Source organism: Bacillus rossius, chromosome 3, assembly GCF_032445375.1.
Source record: "Bacillus rossius redtenbacheri isolate Brsri chromosome 3, Brsri_v3, whole genome shotgun sequence".
Classification (NCBI taxonomy): domain Eukaryota; kingdom Metazoa; phylum Arthropoda; class Insecta; order Phasmatodea; family Bacillidae; genus Bacillus; species Bacillus rossius.
This window is the reverse complement of record NC_086332.1, coordinates 107,814,706-107,833,119: the sequence shown is the minus strand read 5'-3', so window position 1 is coordinate 107,833,119 and position 18,414 is coordinate 107,814,706. Positions and strand designations below refer to the sequence as shown.

Sequence of the window (18,414 nt, the reverse complement as noted above, 5' to 3'; positions counted from 1 at the left end):
CATTTTTCACCGGGTAAAATTTTTCCGTCATTTCTCAGCAGATTTCTACAAAAATTTCTTGGGAACTACACAAACATGAATCTGTCTCAATAAGAGGCAAGTATAACAAATTAACAATATACAAGAATGTATTACAATTAGCTAACTTACCAAGTAGGTAGTTGAATATGATGTGGGCACTGCATCTCATCTCTTCGCATCACAATTAAAAGTCACAGAATAACAAGTGCCACAACTGTTTTCCAAGTTTATCATTCTTGAGATTAAAATACCATCTTTAGAAGCAATTCCATCTATAACAAATCCTAAATACACAAGAATATACAAGCAAAGTTATCTAAATAATAGTTGTGTTTTGTCAAAACAGTGACAGCATCACAATATTTAACTTTGTTTAGTCCAAGACTACCAAATTTCATTTTTTTAGTATATGTAATTTGGCTGCAATTTCAGCAAGTTTCCTTTCCTTTTTTTCATTTCAAGTTCACTGATTTCATCTTCCTTCCGCTCCTCTGTCACTTTCTCTTGTCGCTGTCTTTCAAGAGCTTCCTTGTATTTTCCACTAGCATTCCTCATAGAAAAAATAAGTGATTTTGTTATTTCAATACTGTCCATTCCACCCTTTGCAGTCACTGAATCATAAATCATTCGCTGTGGCCCAAGAGACTGTTCTTTTAAGTTTTCCACTAGACATTCTCGATTAACTGAAAAACCTCTTTCGAGATTTGAGTTTCCGTGAGACATAATAAGAATGAGCTGGACAAAATTCTTTAAGTTTTCGTACTCTAACTTGTGCCCAAGCACTTCCATCCAAAATTTATCCACACGCTTTTCGCTCCTAGCATAAGTTGTCATTTGATACTTGACACTTTCCTTAGTCTGCAAGTCTGTGTACTCATGCTGTATTTGATCTGCTACATTGCCTTGTATTACATTATTTGTAACAACTGTTTCAAGAGCCATTTTTAACCTCACAATACCCTCTTCTGATGCAAAAACATGGTGACTGAGACAAGAAACAGCTTTTGTAAAAGCATACTTCAAAGGTGATCTCTCCATACATTTCTGAATAAATTAAGAATGTCCTACAATCAATTTTGAAAACAAGGATATCTTTTTCTGATGTACCCTTGCATTTCTTAAGAGCCGACCTTGTTGCAAAACCAATATCAATGTCTTTTGCATACACGAGGTTTGCTTTATTCCCAACATCAGTTTTCTTAATGTCTGTGTTCATTACTTCAGATTTGACTATTTTTGCCATGGTATTTTGCACAAGAGCTGAAAGTGTTTCAAATAAAAACGGGGTCATCGGGCAGTCAGTTTGAAATTCCCTGAGAAAAGGCTCAAACTCCTTTGACAGAGATTGTAAGAATGTCAGTTTTGCTAGCAATATTATGTCCTTCAGGTTACTGACGACAGTTCTGAAACTACTGCACTTTGGTTCCTTAGGAGTACCTTCAACTGCTTTTACATAATTCGCAACATGAGGAAGAATCTGCAAAGCTCTTGTTACTATGCTGTCATTTTCTAGCCATCTAACACTGCAAAATTTCAGTGGAAAAACAGAACTCCCTGTAATCTGAATGTAGTCTCCTCGTCGGGCAGGGGAATATTTCCAAAGGTAATAAAGAGATTGAAGGAATTCGTTCAGACCCCACAAAGTGCCTTTAACACCAACTTTAAAAACATTATGCTAAGTGTGCAAACCACATGATCCAATGTCAAGCAACTTTGTCCCTCGACCTGAGATGAAGAAAGCTATGTGTTTAAAATTCTGTGAAGTTTAAAATTGACATTGGGTCCATCCATAGACAACTGCAGTATTTTTTTCAAAGGAAAGTTTTTCAATGCATCTTTAAGGCCCTGAAGAAGACAATCTGCTGTGGTATGTTTTAAAAAAATTGATGTCTAGTATCTTGAGAAAACTGTATTAGCATGAACGTCCCAGAACTGCACAGCCACATCCATTTGCTGACACTGAGCTACTGTGTTGAGTGATTCGTCAAAGCCTACAGTAATTTTGTTACAAGATTTTAGCAGACTTCCTAATTCATTTGTGAAGTACGGTGCTAGACCATAAACAACCGAGTATGCAATTTTAGTCGTGTGTAGTTGCATGATGTTGGCTATTTCGCATGTCGGGAACATTTTCTTAAACAGGGTACAGTTTATTCTGCTATACGCAGGGAAGAGTGGTTCAGTACTGTTGACAGACACCAATTCACTTCTGCCCTGGTTACACTGTCTTTTGTCAACATTCTTTTGATACCAACACCTTCATTTGCATGTGAAGTTCCCACAGCAAGCAAACGACCTGACAACTCACCAATCGACTTCTCTTGTCCCAAGCCATCTTCCTTACCACAACTTCCTTGATTTGATGAAACAGATACAACTGACGAAGCAGATGCAATTGATGAAGAATCAGTTAATAGAGATGCAGGTGAAAATGAATATTTTAGAGATGGTGTAGAGAGCTGAATTTTCATTCTTGAAATGTGTTCCTTCCCATTGTTATGCGAAACAATCTCACTCCTTCCCATAGAATCCACATCGAAATTTCTGGCACATAGTTTGCATTTAGCTTTGTACACATCATTAGCATCAGGCAATAGCCACGAGAACTCTTGCTCCCATTTAGAATTATACTTCATTTTGCCACGTTGCGCACGGAACATGACGCACATTTTATTATCAAAAATAAAACAAGTAAAAAAAATAATAACTGACCCTTATTACAACAAGTGAATATTCATACAATTTAAAACTAGAGAAATATCACTACATAAGCAACGAACGAAACTTCAAAACAAAGAGTCGCAATAACCGTGTTGACAGTTTTTCACGCAAAATGTTGCACGAAGGTAGGAAATGCTGGAATGTTAGAGGGAGGGAGGAGGGGTGACAGGATGGTCTGTGTTTCTGGGAGGGATGAGTCTTGAAGAATGTCCAGCAGGGGAGGGAGAGGTAAGCCATATGATGTCATGCTGCCGCTAGCCGGGCTGGACGAGTCACGCGCGCGCCTACTTACGTCGCAGAAGCTACCGCCGCCGCATTCATACACAGAATGCCCCATGTTTTTTTTTTTTTTTTTGCTTATCTAATAGAACCATTAGTAAGAAGGGTATTAAAGCCTGCACAAAATATATAATGCGTGTTAAAAAATAACATTTGCATAATCTTTTATTGTGATTTTTTCAAATCTTTTCCGATTATTTTTTTTATGTCAAAATTTCAGATTGTTTGACGGTTCCTGAGAATGTATTCGTAAAATCGATGCTTCGTAAAATCGGGGTTCTAGTGTATTTTAAAACACATGCGTTTGTCGGTTAAATTCAAATTCATGTAAATCATTAAAAACACTAAAGTCCCATATGTGATATATTATATTAATCCTTCCTACACCGCGCACACAACAGCTCGGCCGTGAAGGCGTACAAGACATATAGTACGTATGGTCCCATGTTAGCCGAGAACTGAGTGTATCCGAGCGAACACGGCAACCTAGCCACGCCATGGCCATGCTCAGAACGCACTCTGGCAAGGCAAGCCGACAGTTTTTGACGTTTTCGTTCATTGGATCTCGGTTCGCAGCGTGGCGTAATTCATGTTCTGCGCAAATTCGTATTACCTTTAATTTGAGTTTCAAATGCACCAACTTTTCTTGATCATTTTACCTTCCCTCATAAACTTACCTTTGTGTGAAATTCCAGTACAAAACAATGACTTTACCGTACATTCCCGTATTTAAAAAAATATCCCGTACTTTTCCCGTACTTCCCGTATTTTCCCGTACAGTGGACACCCTGCAATGATTACAACAGAAACTTTACCAGTCCCACATGATCACCTCAGATTTAATAAATGGAATTTTAATTAAATGATTTCATAAAATCTGAAAATTTAATCACTGACAACAAAAACTTCCAAATAGGATAAAAAAAAAATTTAAACCTTATTAATAAAATAAAATAAATAAAATAAATCTTTAAAAAAATCAGTGGACCTTGCATAATAAAACTTCATCATAGTTTAACTGACGCATCAGGAACATTGGTGGATACTGTTCCAGGATCAGCCGACTACTTCGCCCTCAACCACTACTCAACACTGCTGGCCACGCCTGGCGACGCGGGAGGCGTGCCATCCAAGGACCACGACGCAGGCGTGGTCATGAGTCAAGACCCATCATGGCCAGCATCCGCTTCCTCGTGGCTGAAGGTCAGTGCTGCATCAGTCAAGCTCACACTGGCAGCTATGTCTCATCAGCACTTATTCAATTAGGAAAATATTGTTTGAACTCAATTGCGTTGTGACATTCGACTACCCTTAACAAGCATTTTTCACAGGAAATTATTCAAAGACTCTGTTCTGTTAGTTCTTTTGTGTCTAGTGTTCATTGAGTATTCTGGTTACGACATTCTACTAACCCTTGTACAGTACTAAGCACTTACAGGGATGTCAAGTTTTGGTACTTAGTACTGACAAATACATATCATTGAAAGAGAAATATTGTAGCATTGCAGTGACGTCGGCCCAAAGGCCTCCTTAACTCTTACAGGCCTATATGTCATGACAATGCCTTCTCCTGCCGAGTGGTGCTTCGTGGAAGTGTTTCTACTCGCCGAGGGTGCAGTGTAGACTTGTGTTTTCTTTTGCAGGTACCTATTTTGTATTCTATTTCATTTTATATTTATTTGTTTTTATAGTTCATATTATTTTTTATTTATTTTATTCGTATTATTCATCGGGCGCCTAGGCCGTGGTTCTCCGCCTGTGGCCAATCCGCGCGTTCCGCGGGCTCGCGGAGGAGGGGAGTCAAGGTCGCGGCACGTGGGGGGGGGGGGGTCAGTCGCGCTCGGGAGATGCAGGGAGGTGGACGCGGGAGACGTCGCTCCACAGCTCGGGTGAGGCCGGTGTTGGCAACGCAGCATATAGTACGGATGGGACGCCCCTTGCAGTGTGCGGGGAAACTAAAGCGCGCGGAACCGGGCATCGCCCTTATTGAGATTGCCACAGGCGGGACCGCGGTAGCCCCATGTAAAGGGTGTGGTTTATCGTACATAAAACCCGGAAACTTCATGCGGACTTTTATTTCCTGAAGTCATCCTGGGAAGGCTAGATCCCTTAGGCCACGAGGCACGAACCCTAATCTACCGCCCCTGAGCAGCCGGAGACGCGCCACTAATAACAGGGACTAGCCGCGGCCTTGTCAGCAGTAAACAAGCCTTTTCTACTAATAAAATTGTTACTAAGAATGGGTTAGGTTGCCAGTATATTTTATTTTGAATTTATAATTATTTAATAATCATGTTTCTTCTGTCATCCTTTCAACTTTGTTTTGCTAGTTATATTTACCTAATATTATGTGTTGCATAATGGTTCTAGAACAAGGGACTGTGTCTGGGGTGATGTGTAGAAAGAGAGAGGCATAAGAGGCCTGTAAGTGCGAGTGAGAACGAAACAGTGATTCCCCAGTAAGAGAGAGACTGTAACGATATCTCGTCACTGCGTAGGAACTGGAGGAGAACTACTCTCCCACGGTGTTGGAGAGAGAAGGAGAAAGTGAATCCCCTGTTTATATGTGTGAAAATGGTTTTCAGTATATATGTTCTGTGTTCTGATTGGCTTGTAATTGTTAGTGTGAATGAAGAGTGTATGTGATTGGTCGGTGAGGGCGTGTGACTGCCCTTCCTGCGTGGAGGAACCAGTGCCATGATCTCGTCAGTCGTCTGTCGATCGCTGCACAATGAGGGCGCGTTCGGTGGCTTCTCGCCAAATATGTATGAGAATTGTGGAATAGAAAATTTGACGTTGGTGGTCAGAGCCATGCCAAGTTTTAAGTTAACGTAACATTTTTATTTTCATTCGGCCATTTAATTAGAAATTGTGACTATCTTTGTCGGCATTTTGGCTCGTGGCGACTATGTTTCGCCAGGTGCGGCCAGGTTTGGGGCCTCACTAGTTGTGTTCTTTAAGTAACATTTTACTGAAGGACTTAATCTACGTTTGTTATTTTTTCCTGCTTAATTTTCATTGCCCGAGCAAAAAGCAATTATTGACAATTGGATGGATGAGCTGAACGCGTGAGAAAAAAATATTGAAAGTGATTGGATTCAGTTGTTTCGTCTTTCGGACAGTAAAACAAAAAACCCTCAAATGAAAAAGAAAGAAAATCTTTTTATTTCATTAAGTGAAATGTAATAATATCAAAAAATATTTCCAAAATGCATTATTATAGGCTACAACACTGGTGAAAATCTGACATTTTAAATATTGGTGTTTCTGCATATTGAATAATGATTTATTTTTAAAGAAATATAATATATTAGTTTATTTTTGAGTTTGAATGATTCTATGTTGAACAAAATGTTCTATGTCTTATAAAGATTTCCTGATCACTTCTGGAACATTTTCAGATTTAGACATAAATTTTTTCAGTTTTTCTAAACTTGGAACAGCTTCCATTGCTGTCACAGGTACAGTCAGAATCATCACCTAATTCAGCTTTACATGCCAGTATATACATTTATATGCTGTAAAAAAAAGGGACGAGCTTGTAAAAAGAAAAGAATGCAGTCTCATCAGCATTGAAAATATTTTCATATGAGTAAGACTTAAAAATACTCCTCGGTTTTTCTTCCTTCCACTGGTTTGCTGCCTCTGAGTCTGCATCTTTGTCCTCCCCACACACAACCTACCGTGATATACCATGTCGTTCCCGGAATAGGTGCAACCACCCTGAACTGGCTTGGAAGTCTTTATGTCCATAAGCAATGCAAACTGTTTTGCTTTTGCTTGTAACATTGGGCCAGTTATTGGGACATTTTGTGATTGATGATATTTCAACCATTTGTTCAAAGAATCTTAAGACCTTGGTGATCTCCATAACAATGTCTTTTGCAACCAAACAACGTATCATAATAACATTTTTTTTCAATTTTTTCATGTTTATTAACAGTCGTACTTACTGTTGTCGCTGCAATGCCTTACGACTGCGCAACTTCAACTTTTATTCCCTTTGTCTAGTTCTCTGGGCATTTCCACATTTCCACATTTTCTTTAAGTGTAATTACTTTTGTTTCTTTGTCTATTCAGTTCACTCATTTTTGTAACACTAAGGCCTAGCACGCATGAGTGACTTTTGTCACCGTGACAAAAATATTTCTGTCACTGTCACGTCACTTCATCAAAGCGGAGTGCACTCATGAAGGATGACAGTCACAAAACCTTTTGGAAATCCAAGCGTCATTTGTCGACATGGATTTGGAAGAGACAGTCATAATTTGCGAAATAGTAAGATGGAAACGAAAATACCGTAAAAAATTATACTGGGTGCACCCTCTTTGGTGGGACAGGCTAATAAATGGAAAGTTTTACACTATGTTTCATAAACTTCGGCATCATCCAAAGAAATTTTTTCGGTATTTTCGAATGAGTGTTGGAAGTTTTAATGAATTACTGCGCCTTATTACACCTGCATTAACATGCAACAATACAAACATGAGATTGTCTGTCCCAGCTGAAGAAAGACTTGCTGTAACTTTAAGGTAAGTATACACAATAAATTAATTTAATTGATAAAATTTAATGTTTTATAATGTATTTGTTTATTTAAACGTATTATTACAATCACAAGTAGATGATAGGACACACGTACAATTTATACAATACTTACATAAGATATACCTATTGTAGTTATTGTTGAGAAATTTAAGAGTTAGATAAAGAATGTTCCTTGACGTCTCTCTTAAAGGAATGTACGGAAAATGAAACACATCACAAATATTTTCAATTATACAACAATAATTAAAGCACCTGTAATCAAACAGAAACAAACAAACATACTTCTAAGGATTGTCCGTTGTGATGTTGCAATCCTGGCAAATGTCGTATACTTCAGAATCTTCATTAGGAGTAAATTGTGAAACAAGATTGAATACTATTCGACGTAGCTGAGGCGGCTGAACAGTCGTCGGGAGATGGTACATGTGAATAATACACCGGGTTTTGGGGACTCGGCGGTGGTAGGGAGGCAAAATATGTGGGTGTTATATGGGAATATTGATGACTTGTAGATGGTATATGCACTTGAGAATGTTGAGAGAAGTATGAGGGTTGTATCATTCTGTGACAGTTTTGTTTTTGAACGTCCTGCTTTTAACAATGGAACCAAAGACATCGCAAAATGTTTTTCCTTCTCGTCATCGCTACATTCATTTTTAGATTTGCCCAATATTTCGATCAATTTGTTGTCATCAACTCGTTTTTTATTTTAAATGTCCAGAAGACGTTCTTCATAAGAGGTTTTATTTGTATTTTTCTTTCGGGTATGTTCGGTTCGTTGTGCTACATCTTCATCGGTATCTTCTGCACTGTCTTCTTTGCAATCACCTTCCTGTACAGAACCTGCGTTTCCTGAGGACTCGCGAGTCTCCATGCTTGGGAGAAGAAATAATAGTTGATCAAAATGTTTGTACTTTCTTCTCTTCTTATTGGCTTGACCCGACTTCGTAGATTTTTGCTCTCGTAGCTCTCGTGAGAAACAAGCTCTTATATTTTTCCACTTTCTTTGTACAAGTTTACCTGAAACAAAAGTATAATACAAATAATCCTTGATCGTAAATATCACTTAATAATAAATAGGTATTTACGTATACTACATTATTCATTTATGTGTGTGTTTGTGAGGATGTGTGTGTGTTAAATTATTATTGTGCCTCATTTGATCTTATAAAAGGGTTTTTTGTTTCAGATATCTTGCTACCGGTGCCAGCTTGTACAGCATATCATTTGAATATTTGTTGGGAACCCCAAAACAGTACGAGAAATTGTAAAGTCTACTTGTAGCACAATTTGGAATTTGCACCAACTATACATGCCAGAGAAGAATGAAGAAGATTGGCTGATTATCTCTAACCAGTTTTACCAACGGACACATTTTCCTATTGGGCGCGATAGACGGCAAACATATCAGAATGATTCAGCCGGCAAATACAGGTTCACACTGTTTTAATTACAAAAAGTATTTTTCCATAGTTCTAATGGCTTGGGTAGATGCAGATTATAAATTTGTATTTGTAGACGTCGGTGCGAATGGGGCAGCAAGTGACTCCAGTATATTTCAGAATTCAAACATGGGTAAAAGGTTGCAGCACAATCAATTAATTGAACCAAATGACTGTACTTTGCTGAATGATGAAAATGGAAAATCGTTGCCACACTGTTTGATAGCAGATGAGGCGTTTGGCTTGTCGAGACACGTTTTACAACCATATGGAAGAAAATCATTGAGTACCATGAAGAAAGTTTACAACTATCGGCACAAAAGGGCACGCCGTACGGTTGAGTGTACTTTCGGTATACTTAGCAATAAATGGCTAATTTTACACAGGCCTCTTGACGTCAGTCTCGATTTTGCTGATATTATAGTAAAATCGTCTTGCATTTTACACAACTTTGTACATTGCAAAGATGGCATTCGATTTATTGATACTGCTTACGAATGTCCATTACAGAGCATTTCAACAAATCCCACCGAGAGATCTATATCAGCAGCAAACATACGCAACTATTTTGCGTCTTACTTTACTTCGCCGCGAGGGGCTCTACCGTAGCAATATGATAACATTTAAAGTATAACAATATGTAGTAACCTCAGAGTACACATCAAGCTGTACACTTTGAACTATGTGCCATTTTAATACAAAACAATATAGACGTCAAAATTGTTTGGCAAATGTAAACCTAGTTCGCTCATTTAATTACGGTGCAAAAGACACTGACAGATGCGGGATTACTAATACAGTCAAACCTCATTATTACTAACCTGAAGGGTCCAAATTTTAGCACTTTGTAATAACGAGGGTTTGTATTAACCAAACTATTGGAAATCATGACAACAGGAGAAAAAAAAATTGATTTAACTTGTAATGCCTGTAATATTACCACAAAGAAAATACACTGTAATATAAGCTGGCTCCACTATACACATAACATTATTTAAAAACACTAAAAAAACATTTCAATGCAGTACCTACAGAAGAACCCATAATACAAACAAAAAGCTTCAAAAAAACTTACAAAATTACATAGCACTTTATAGATACAAACATTAACTGTTGAAATCTTAGCACTTTGTAATAACAGAGTTTGTATTAACCAAACTATTGGAAATCATCAAGACAGAAGAAAAAAAATTGATATAACTATAGTTACAACCAACAAGAAAATACTTGGTTTGTAATATATGCTGGCTTCACTACATACATAAAATTATTTAAAAACACTAAAAAACCAACTCAATGCAATACCTACAGAAGAACCCATATAAACAAAAACCTTAAAAAAAAATCTTGCATACAAAATTACATAGCACCTTAATAGATTCAAACATTATCTGTTTCAACCTTCCGTTTGAAAAAATTGTCAATTCTGGTTTGTGTTATTTTGTTTTTATAGGCATTGTTTACTGTAGAACAAAGTTTATCAAAGGCCAGAAGTGTTTCAGTGCCAACATCAATATTTGATAGCACATTTTCGAATGTTGCTAAAGCACTGTTGGCATCCTTCTTACTCCGTAGTGATGAACACACTTCATCATCTTCATTTTCTTCACTTCCAGTTTCGTCAACACTTGCCTGCACAGCACAAGACTGAGCCTTGTTGATACACATCAGTTCATCATCCACTGGTGCTGCACTTGTTGCCACATCGTCATCCACTCGCACAAAATCACTGAATGGTTCCTGAAACTGTAGATGTTCCTCAAGCTGGTCCCATTCTTCCACATTGCAATCTTCTACTTCTACTTCTGGAGCCTGAACTTCACTGGCACCAATACCAGCTTTCCTGAAGCAATTTGCAATGGTAAAAGGTGTAACTGCATCTCATGCCATAACAATATTTTTCATTGCATTCAAAACATTCCACTTGAAGTTTGCCTCCTTTTTCAACTCAATCTGACGAATCAAGTATGAAGTGAGACGAGTCCTGTAGTTTTTTTTTCACGTTCTGGATGATCCCCTGATCTAAAGGTTGCAGGAAACTTGTTGTGTTGGCTGGGAGGTACAGCAATCTCACATGCGACAGCTCAAGTCCTGCAGAAGAGTGAGCAGAACACCTGTCTAACAGCAGTAAAATTTTCTTGTTTTTGCAAGCCATGCGTCTTTCAAGTTTAATTAACCATTTCTGGAAAATTGGGATGGTTACCCAAGCAGCTGAGTTGGCTTCATAGTCACATGGGAGATTGCTTATATTCTTAAAACACCTTGGTTTTTGGAATTTTCCCACAACAAGGGGAGGAATTTTTGTTTTGCCGCTTTGGTTACAACACAACAAAGCAGTTACTTGTTCTTTGCTGTGTTTCCCTTCATGGCACTTTTCACCTTTTACAGCCAATGTCTTGTTTGGTAACAAGTTATAAAATATACCTGTCTCATCCATGTTAAATATGTCATCTTGATCGTACTGATCAAGTATTGGCTGAACAGACTGTAACCAATCCTTCACTTTGGTCGTATCAACAGCTGCAGACTCCCCACATACAGTTTTTCCAACAAGATTGTTGCAATCTTTAAATCTTTGTAGCCAACCACTGCTGAACTTAAAGTCCGAAATCCCTAACCTCAATGCTAGGTAATCTGCCTTTTTCTGTATCATTGGGCCAGAAATTGGCAAGTTTGCTGCACGCATTTCTTGATACCACTGTAACAAGGTAGCTTCCATTTCTTCGTGTTTTGGACCACGCAGTCTTTTTCTAGATAACTCGCAAGAACTCGTCAAAGCTAGTTCAATTTTTTCACGATTTTTTAGTATCGTCGACAAGGACAAGAGTGGAATATTGAATTCTTTAGCTATTTCAGTTTTTGTTTTTCCTCCACTGTCAACTTCTTTTATAATATTAAGCTTTACTTGCATACAGTACAGCGCTCGCCAAGATAAACGTGAACTCATAGCGCCCAACAAAGTGTAACAGACTTGTTTTTCAGCCGATTTTACTCAAATTTTCGACTTTCTCTGCTCAAATTTTTCACGGTTTCTCAAAAAACGGTCGTATAAACGGAATGGACGCATCAGAGGGGGGTCGCATCGGTGGGATTCTACTGTACGTACATGTAAACTAACCAGTAATAATAAACTGTCTTTTGACATATTTTCTTTAGAGGTGGCCTGTAGGGCGTGGGACTTATCATGAAGGTTGAAGTGGGTTTAAAGCAAAGCCGTCTAGCATTGTGAGTGACAGTATCCTGCCATTGTACGGCTGGTTTCTTAGCGAGTAGCGGTGTGGGAAGGGGGGGGGGGGGGTTGAAATGAACTTAAAATTTCGGAAAACATCTATTACGCCCCCCCGTCACGACCCCCCCTCTATTACGACACTATTCCTGGGAACCGTGAGGGGTTGTTTCAGAGAGGTTTGTATGTATTTATTAACTCTTTCAGAGCAGCATTTTTACTCGTGAAACTACCCTAAGTGCCTAATTACTTGAAAAAAAAAATTATTAAAAAGTTGAAAAAATTATTATTTTTATGTTTTAAATGAAAATTTCTGTTATTTTGTTTTACTTAAAAATTTACGATTGGTGAAAAATTTTAATAGTAATTTATAATTTAATACATTGACAGTTTTAAGAAATATATTAGGCTTAACAAGAAATTTTGTCACATGATAATTTGGGATGGGTGGGAAGGGTTTGAAGGGGGGGGGGGGGAAGGGGTGGCCGCCTGCATCCTGTTGTTTACTGTGTATTATCCTATTAAAAAACATTGACATAACATGTTAGGCTTTTGGAGTCTTTGCTGTGAGTATGCGGCCAGACGTTTTCCACATGGTCTGTACAATTTTCTTTCTCTTCACCGTCACGTTCGGAACAAAATTACAGTGCCGACATACCATGTTTCACCCTATAATCACAAAACTGTCACCTATAACACCCTGGTTGTGTGGATTATAGAGACACGTATTTATCTTTATCAGTATGCTGATAGTTCAAATCTATTTTAAACGACGTGACGACATTCTTCTACATAAAATACGTTAGTTATCGCTCCGAATTACTGTGTTCAAACGAGCTTTACGTGGCCAGATGTAGTGGAATAACTCCACATACATAACTCTAAAACATTAAGAAAATCCCGCGGAACTTTTGCCCCCACCCAACGAGAGAAACCTCAGTGATCCCGAAATGTTTCCTGGTTTCAATGATCCCGCTCAGCCTTTTTCGTAAATGACTGAATATTCGTTTTTTCGAAGTGTTAGTATTCGAAATTGAATCGAATACGAATAATAAACTATTCGTTTTGATATTTGAATATTTGAACAGGCCTACTCTGGACATAACTTCTCCAAAATTTTGTATTCGAAGAAGCCAGTTTGTTTCTGAAAAGTAATCTTTCAGTGATGGCTTTCGGCACATGCCCATCCCTATTTTCATAGCTACCATTGCCTCAATGTCCTCGGTTGTACAGTCTTTCCATTTAGCATATCTCGATCATGTGTTTTGTCCAAAAACTGTTGAGCATACAAATTTGATTCTTCAGCGACATAAGCAAACACAGATCTGGGCATAAATTGCGAAAATGCACTATATTGGCTACTAAAATTTACTGGATGCTTACAACAGACAAGTCAAATGAATCACCAGTACACAAATTCAAATGCACTGGAGTTTCTTTACTCACACGGAACCAGTTACTTCTATCTACAGACGCATCTCGTTTTCACTGTCAGAGATTGACTTATCAGAGTTTGACTTGTTGCACTCTACATCTACATCACTATCACTTTAACTGTTAAGTGTTTCGTCTTCTGATTCAGAATCGGCAGCTAAAAGTTTTAGTAATTTTTCGTAATCTTCTTGTTTTGATGGATCATAAAAATGCTTACGGTCTGCCATGATTTCTGCCATGAAAAAGTTTTTTTTTTTTTTACAAAAAATTGCAATGAAAAATATCTGTTTTGTCTAATACCAAAAAAAAAAAAATTCTGTGAAAATATTACTTTGAAATAATTTATAAATCATGTATCCTAACAAAATGGAATAAAAACAATTATTTTACGCAGGATAGTATTTCTTTTACTCTATCTCTCTTCAAAATGTTAACAAAAACCAAATAGAAACATATTTTTAATGCTTATAAAAATACATAAATAATATTTAGTTTATCATTTTGCCATCATTTTTGCTATAAAAATTGAATAATTTTGTAAGATAAAGATTATAAGCAGAAAAATATCACAGCAACAATTCAGTGACATCATCAGTATTATAACAAAAAAAAAATATTTTTTATCCACTGAACCTCCGGCACACTAACTCAAGTAGTTGACAATTTCCTCTACAGATCGCAGGCTATTACAGACGTAGAAAATAACCAAGCCGGGAATAAAATTGACTTCCGCAATGAATTGAGTGTTGCAAATCGACATTTGTCGATCACAGCACTTTAAACTAAGAGGATAGCAATCGACTACAGTGGATTGCAGCACTGAAAGAGTTAAGTAAAAAAAAAATTAAAATTAAGCAGGATTTAGGGTATTAGGATATTGTTGTTAAGTCTTTGTAGCTATACAAGGGAGTCTAGCTGTTCCAGAATGCTTCCCCTCTTTCAGCAGTATACTCCATAAATTCTTTTAAATTGTAAAATGGATTGCATACAAGTGTATTTTTTTTATGGAAGCTTTGTATTTGTCTATGTTGCTGATTTCCATTATTTTGTAAGGTAAGATATTAAAAAGTATTCTGCCAATGTGCTCTATTCCTATCTCAAATTGAGTAGTGATGTGTCGTATGGGTCTCAATTTATTGCAGCCATGAGTATTATGATTATAATGATGGACATCTTTGTTTCTTTTAAATTTGGTTTGGTGTCTATAGCAGAAAATTAATGTTCTGTATATGAATTCATTTGTAAATGTTAGTATTCCTAATTTCTTAATTTTTTTTCTGTAACTAGATACTTTTTTATCTTTAGTTATTATGCAAATGGCTTTTTTTTTTTTTTTGCAGTTTTTGTATATTTCCGTTTAGTTTGGCATTTCCCCAGATTTCAATATTGTATGACATGATTGTATGGAAATATGCATGATACACAGTTTTAATTGTTTTTAAATTGACTAATTCTACAAGATACCTCAAGACATAGCAGGCTGAATTTAATTTTTTCACAATATTATTTATGTGTTCCGTAAATTTTAATTGCTCATTAATATATACCCCTAAGAATTTTACTGAGTTAACCTGCAAGATATTCTTTCCATTGAATTTTATGTTAAATTTGTTTTCATTTACTTTGGTCCTATTTCTGAATTTAATATAATTAGTTTTAGAGACATTCAATACAAGTTTGTTGTATGAGAACCAATTTTTCATCCGTTCAATGGCTCCATTGGTTTTCTCCTGTACTGATTTTGAAGTTTCCCCAGTGATTATAACTGATGTATCATCTGCAAAAAGGATAAGCTAGCCCAGGAGATGCTGACTTAGACATCGTAAAAACAGGAATTGAACATCTCAATAAATTCAATGTAGTCATAGTTGTGGGATCGGACACAGATCTTCTGGTACTGCTTGTAGCTCTTGCGCCTGAAAATTGTTTCGAAAAGAAATCTGTTGCAAAAAGCCTTCCGTTGTTTATTATGACATACAAACACTAGAAAATATGCACAAGAGCATCAGAAAACTTCTTTTATTTGCATATGCAATTACAGGCTGTGACACCACCTCGTCATTTTTTGGTTTGGGAAAGACAAAATCTGTTGATGTGATCAAAGTTGTATCACAAGCCAAACTTCAAGCAGAGTTATTTTTGGAAAAAGATATATCTCGCGATGAATTACGCGAAAAGGGAGAGACATTCATACTTGAAATGTACAGGCTTAGGAGATATTCTAATCTGAATGAAGCTCGCTACTACAAATTTACATCCATGACAAGTAAATCTGCTTTAAAATCTAACTTTGATTTATCACAATTGCCCCCCACATCAGAAGCAGCTCACCAACATCTATTACGAGTTTACCTCCAGGTGCAATGGATGGGCAATAAACTTCCACCTACAGATTGGGGTTGGAGGCATGAATATGTAAAGGAAAATTGCAGGAAAAATAAAGTTTTAAAACCTGTTCCCAGTACCAAAGCCTTTGCCCCTGATTACCTTCTTTGTCTTGTTTCCTGCAGCTGTAATACTTCATGCGGTAACAATTGCAAATGCAGAAAATCCTGTCTAAGCTGTTCTGCTATGTGTGGAAACTGTAATCGATTATCATGCCTTAACTCTCCAAATTACGACGAAGAAATTGAACTTCCTTCAGACGACTAGTGTCATAGTAAAGTTTGTAAATGCCAATGACTGATGCAGAAGAAGGTCAACATGTATTGATTAAGGACAATTTGTTAAAATTAAGGTTCCTTATTTTTATATTAGAGGCGGGTGGGCAGTCCGTGATGCTGTCATCTAAACTACAATAGAATATTTAAAACTTTTTTAAATTGTTTAAAGTTATTCATAAATATAATATACATTATTGTTAACATAAAGTGCAAAAAAGAAAAATGTATGTTAGTTGTTTTATGAATTATTTTATATAAACATGAATACTGTTTAAAACTAAATATATTATTCCTCAAATAATTATGAAGGCTACGTGAACGGACTGCGAATACAAAAGGATGCACATAGTAGGTCGGTACATGCTAGCCATACGCATGAGCTCACTTACCCCCCCCCCCCCCCCTACCTTGCAGTAACCAATAAATTCCCCGATATTTTAAAGCTCAAAGTGTGTGCTGCAAAATTTACTTGGAAATATTTTGGGTATTTCTAATTGTTCGCATCACGCGAAATAATTGACTGTACAAACAACGATTGCAACGGATTGCGTTACGAAACGAAAAACAATGGTGAGCGGGCCCGATAGCCACACTTACCATCACGAAAGCACACGATGAACTGACTTCCTGACGGAAGTTCGACGCGCTGCCAACCTTGGAAGCGTTGCCAACTCTGGAACCATGGTGGCCAACTGTGAAGGGGTGGCGCTGCTACTTGTGCAGCGCGGGAATTCAAATGTTCGAATGTTCAGTCTCAAATTTGTTGCACACGTAAAGTCAGCAAAAATACTTAAATACCTATGTACACTATACACACTCCAAACATTCCGCCCACCTTGAAATGACCCATTTCAACACTACTCAAGAGGCAATGGGCACAACTTCACTACAGGGCGTTTTAGACTCCCAGAGGTGGTACGCACTGTAGCGACCCTAGGCACACCATCAGATCCAGGATGAAGATGCAGGACGCGTCCCAACTTCCATTGCAGGGGAGGTACTCTATCTTCCTTTATCAACACCAATTGGTTTGGTGTGATAGCTATCGTTTGATCTTGCCACTTCGAACGCTGCTGCAGTGTGTGCAGATATTCGCGGTGCCACCGGTGCCAAAAGTCCTGATGCAACCGCGATACTAGTTGCCAACGCTGCAGTCTGTTAAGTTGTACCTGTTCCAATTCGGGTTCAGGATGCGACACCAGCGGCTCCATGGTCAAGAAGTGTCCTGGGGTGAGAGCACGCAGATCATTGGGATCGGAACTTAATGGACAAAGTGGCCTAGAATTCAGTATGGCCTCCACTTGGACCACGACCGTGTAGAGCTCCTCAAAGCTGAGAATCTGTTCACCAATGACCCGATTTAAATGTGACTTGAACGCCTTAACTGCAGCCTCCCACAAGCCTCCGAAATGAGGAGCGGCTGGAGGGTTGAAGTGCCACCTCACTCCAAAAGGAGCCAAACAATCCACTATGGTCTGCTGATGCGATGAGGATGACAACATGCGTTGCAGTTCTGTCAGCTGGTTGTGGGCTCCAACAAAGTTCGTCCTGCAATCGCTATAGAGGTCAGAGGATCTCCCTCTGCGGGCGATGAAACGTTTGTATGCAGCAAGGAACACCTCAGTCGACAGGTCAGACGCCAACTCCACATGAACCGCCTTAGTGGTACAACATACAAATATACACAGATAGGCCTTCAACAGAGTGACCTTGCGCACACGAGCCAGTTTTATGAAAAAGGGGCCAGCGTAATCCACGCCGGCCTTCGAAAATGGTTTCACTTGCTGAACTCTCATGGCCGGGAGACTTCCCATGAGGGGTGTGAAAGTGGGTGGCTGTGCCTTGAAACACTTCAAGCAGCGGTGAACACAGCTGGTGATTGCCTGCTTATCTGAGAGAATCCAAAATTTCTCTCTAAGAATACTTTGAAGTGCTTGTATCCCGGGATGTTGATTGACGTTGTGATAGTGTTGTATAATCCTGCTCGTCAAGGGGTTTGATTTAGGAAGCAAGGCCGGGTGTTTGTGTTGAAACGGGAGCTTCGACTGGTCAAGCCTGCCACCCACCCTAAGAAACCCAT

General features: G+C 38.1%; 1 protein-coding gene across 2 annotated transcripts in view; it reads left to right on the top strand.

Annotated features, from left to right (window-relative positions):
• The window catches only part of LOC134531122 (myrosinase 1-like), a 213,356-nt gene that overhangs the window by 107,367 nt on the left and 87,575 nt on the right, over window positions 1–18,414 (top strand). For both annotated transcript variants that reach the window (XR_010074940.1, XM_063366692.1), the window contains exon 8: window positions 4,076–4,224. Coding sequence is in view for 1 of the 2 variants with exons in the window: in XM_063366692.1 (XP_063222762.1) it covers window positions 4,076–4,224 (149 nt within the window). In the remaining variant the exon portion in view is untranslated. The remainder of the gene's footprint in view (window positions 1–4,075; window positions 4,225–18,414) is intronic.